The sequence below is a fragment of the Lathyrus oleraceus genome, chromosome 5 (genome assembly GCF_024323335.1).
Source record: "Lathyrus oleraceus cultivar Zhongwan6 chromosome 5, CAAS_Psat_ZW6_1.0, whole genome shotgun sequence".
Taxonomy (NCBI): Eukaryota; Viridiplantae; Streptophyta; class Magnoliopsida; order Fabales; family Fabaceae; genus Lathyrus; species Lathyrus oleraceus.
The window spans coordinates 129,216,677-129,220,960 of NC_066583.1; the positions used below are offsets into that span (position 1 = coordinate 129,216,677).

At 39.3% G+C, this 4,284-nt stretch overlaps 1 protein-coding gene across 1 annotated transcript; it reads right to left on the bottom strand.

Annotated features, from left to right (window-relative positions):
• Nucleotides 1-519: 519 nt before the first annotated feature.
• Nucleotides 520-1,476, bottom strand: LOC127079208 (uncharacterized). The gene has a single exon (XM_051019623.1). The coding sequence runs from the start codon at nucleotides 1,474-1,476 to the stop codon at nucleotides 520-522; it is 957 nt and encodes a 318-aa protein (XP_050875580.1).
• Nucleotides 1,477-4,284: the final 2,808 nt, after the last annotated feature.

Here is a 4,284-nt window from a genome sequence, read left to right on the forward strand (position 1 = left end):
GGGGTTGTTTCAGATCCACCATGTTGACACCTAGACTGGCGCCATCAGTGATTGAAATTTCCTCGAATTTCTTTCTTAGACCCTCAATAGCCTTAGTTGCTTTCCCCTTAAGACATTCAGTGGCCCTTGGTTCGACGTTAGCAACCTGTTTACCTTTGACAGAGATTCCAAAGGGAAATATCGTTATTTAGGTCATCAGTAGCCTGCTTTCCATCTAGCGCATGGCATTCAGTTCCTGTTGCCTTTACAGCCTCCACTTCCCCTATGTCAATCATGTTGATTTCGACAGGTTCAACATAGTTTGTCTCAGCAATGTTGAGGGGGATCATCATCAACCTTCATCTGGTTCTTTCCCTTGTCAGCGAACTTGAGGCGGCCATCCCTGATTGCATTCTGAATAAGATCCCTGAAAAGAAAGCATTGTGAGGTTTTATGGCCTAAAAAATTGTGATATTTACAGAAGCCTTTTTTCTTCCGTTGTTCTAACGGAGGAATTTTGGTATTAGGAGGCACTATTATTTATCCATCTTTTACTAATAAATCGAAGATCTTGTCACATTTGGTAACATCAAATATGTAAGTCGTTTTGGGAAATCTATCATTCTTTTCAGTTTCGACAGGGTTTCTGCCATTCGAAGGTGTAAGTAATTTGCAGGCATAAGGTGGTGTTTCTTTTAATTCAGCCAAATCTACTTCGGATTCCTCAAGACCATAAGGGTCTTCAGAGATTTCAGACTCCCCTTCTTCGAATTCGACATAAGCAACCCTCTCTTTCTTATAATTCTTATTCGCTCTGGCCTTTTCAGATTTTAAGCGTTCGACCTGTCGAACCCTATCTGCTAATTGGGCCATGTCTTTTAGATGCTGGGTATCTAACTTTTTCCTGATCGAATAGTCTAAACCTCCAGCGACCATTTCGACAAACTCGTGTTCAGACACTATTGTAAAGCATCTAGATTTCAACAAACGAAACCTATTCAGATAGTCATCTATAGGTTCGGTGAATTTTCTTTTGATACTGACTAATTCCTTAAGACTTATCTTAGTTTGGCCCATGTAGAATTGTTCATGAAACAATCTTTCCAACTGAGGCCAAGCATCTATGGAATTTGGTGGCAAAGTTGTAAACCACGTGAAGACGTTCTTTGTTAAAGAACTAGGGAAATATTTCATCCTCAGGTTCTCACTGTTCGCCAAATCCCCTGCCTCAGTCATGTATCTGGCTATGTGCTCTATAGTGGATTCACTAATATCCCTTGAGAATTTGGTGAACTTAGGGATTTTACAACCCCTTGGTAATTCTGTTTGCAGGACATATTCTGATAAAGGAGAGGAGTAATTTGGCCGTCGAAGTCCTGTATTCAGACCATTCTGGGCCATGATTCTCTCTATTATACTAGTTAAGTCATTTTCCATCATGTTTTCTCGCCTGAACCTATGAATTACTTCGTCTGCATCCTGGTTTCTATTAACCATTATCACTCTCCTTGGTTGTTCTTCAGCGACTTCCCGTCAAATTAGCTGTTGTTCCAATCTTGCCCCCATGACTCTTTCGTCAGGGGCTCGCCTTGGTGGTCTAACCTGATCTATAGTTGGTTCTTCTCCCTGGATTATAACCTGGTTTGGCCTGCGTCGAACAAAAGAATGTGGGGCGCCTAGGAAATTTGTTATGCGTCCCATCTGCGCTGACAGTTGTTGGTATGTTTGGGCATTGTCAGTGTTAGTCCTATTCACATTCTGTATCAGGGGAGAAAAAATGGTATTCATTTCTCTGGCCAGAACTCCTACCATATCATGGTTACTGCCATCCATTTGTTGTCGAAAGGTTGCCTGGTTATTCGTTGTAAGGGTAGGTAATAGGGTGGGGACTCCTTGTGACTGGGTATTTTGACCTACATGGTTCATGCCAGATCCAGAATTTTGGATTGGCGAAATAACCGTATTATGTGGTTGAGTATATATGGAAAAATTATTTTGAAGTCCCGCCATGGCAGTAGATGGCATTCCATATGGGTATTCTCTCAAAGGCCTAAAGTTCTCGAATCCTGGTGGCCTATGGGTTGAAATGCCGCGCCTGACATAATAGGCATTGTTGTCGAATTATGCAAGGCCATGGATCCAGATGTTGGTATGGCCTGTGCATTAGGGATTTCAGTGGATACATCAATCGAATTTGCTCCGATTGTGCCTGTTCCCTGGGGAGGGAATTGTTCCCCTTGACTGGTTGTATTAACCATCTTTTTTGCGTTTTTCTGTTGGTTATAGGTTGTGAATTGTTGGCTATCCTACCACTTCTAAGGATCATAAAACACTAAATTTTAAACCAAAAGAATAACAGAAATTTTGTATGGTAAAAGTAAAACAAACTATTGTAATTAATAATTCTTTTGACACCGTCCCACCGGGTGTGCCAATTTGTTTACCAGTGATTTCTGATAAACAATCGCTAGTTTTCCAAATTTATATATTTTTGGTAACTCACAGGATCGACTAGATTGAACCTAGGACATGTGTCTCAAGAACTATTATTACGGTGATTTGACTCATGGTTAAGTTTGTTTCTGGTTTATGGACAACGAAAAGTGTTTTGACAACAATTCTAAACGAAACTTATAACTTTATGAACAAAGTAAATGACGATAACTTTGTAGTAAAAGGTTTCTTAAAGATAACGAAAATACTTGGAAAGGGTAAAGATAAATGACTCGAAGTAAATGCTTTAAGTTTTGAGAAAGTATTGGAAATGAAGACTTGGCGAAATGTAAATGCAAAAGTAAAATTGATGATAAAATGCTGAAAATAAGGGCAATTCAACAGAATAAAAGGCAGTGAATAACTTTAATTTAAATGACTTGCATGAAATAGATAACATGAACGAAATTTGTGGTGTTCTTCATACATACATTTTCAGCGTAAAACTCTTTTCTCTCGCTCTGATACTTCGAGTATATTTTTGTGAATTTCTGTAATCTGTTTGAAACACCCCTTGAATCTAAAACTAAGACCCTTATTTATAACAATTCGACCCTAACGGCCTCTTCATAGGTGACTGCCACGTTTGACTTTTCAAGCGTTGCATGTCTCAGATGTTTCCACGTGTTGGCCTGACGAAAATTGCTTCATTTAAATTTCAAATCTTCCCGCTTGAGGCTTCGACTCTGTCAAAACGCCTACGTCGAAGAGAGCTTTGTGGAAATCCAAAATCTTCTAAGTCTCAGGCTTCGACAACAAAGAATTGTTCACCCACGAAAAGAATTAAACAGCTTCGACACAACTGTAATACCCCAAAATTTACCCTTCATTTTTCCTGGAAGCATACGCTTTACACCTCATGCATGCATTCATTTTTAGGTCATTTAACATTAGATACATTACATTTCATCATGTCAATCAGAATTAGATCCAAGAAACTTATAAATAAATAAAATATAACAATTTTTTTTTTTTTGGACTTGGGTCTCCCTCATTTGAGCCCACTACCCACGAAAATCAGTCTATAAATACTGAAGTTTCAGTAGAGGAAAACAGACTTGGAGTTACACTGGGAGATTCACTGGAGAAAGATTTTGAGAGAAGGAAACCTAGGAACTACTCTGCAGCGACCTTCAGGCAGCCCTGAGAAGTTCACTCCGCCTCACACAAACCCTAGTATTACTTTGCAGATCCGGTCGTACCATTCAATCTTAATCAATCTCTCCAATCAGGTTTGCCATATATCCATCATCTTTATGCCTTTAATTTGAATGCTCTAAATGTATGAGGTATTATGGGTGAATTTGATACCCTTTTGATGCATGTGTTTGACAAGAGGTTTAGGCCTCCTACCCTTGATTGCTTTATGTGAGCTTTTTGTGAATTTTGATGGAATTATTCATGTGGTTACATTTTGATTTAGGGGAAACTCTGGGGTACCCTATTTTGTTTCTCTAACCTGTCTTTGTGTTGCCATGGCATTGTTTTCCCTGGATTTCACCTTGTTTGTCTAACCTTTCTGTTGAGTTTTCGTGAGGGCTCACATACTCTTGCAGGGATACCATCCGGAGGTTTATCCTGATTAATCGTATTGACTGATTTTCTTTGATGGTCTAGCTGGAGAGATCTCAGGGTTGCTAATCCTTTAATTGCTGTAACTTCGGATCTTTATCCGTGTGGTAATTTTTTCCTTTTCTCGTACTTTATCGCTTTCTTAGCTGGAAGACCTCGATAGGAGGAAATGTTTGAGCCCCTTGGTGGCATTTTACTTTGAGATACATGTTTTGTGTTTTGTATTCATATCCCCACATG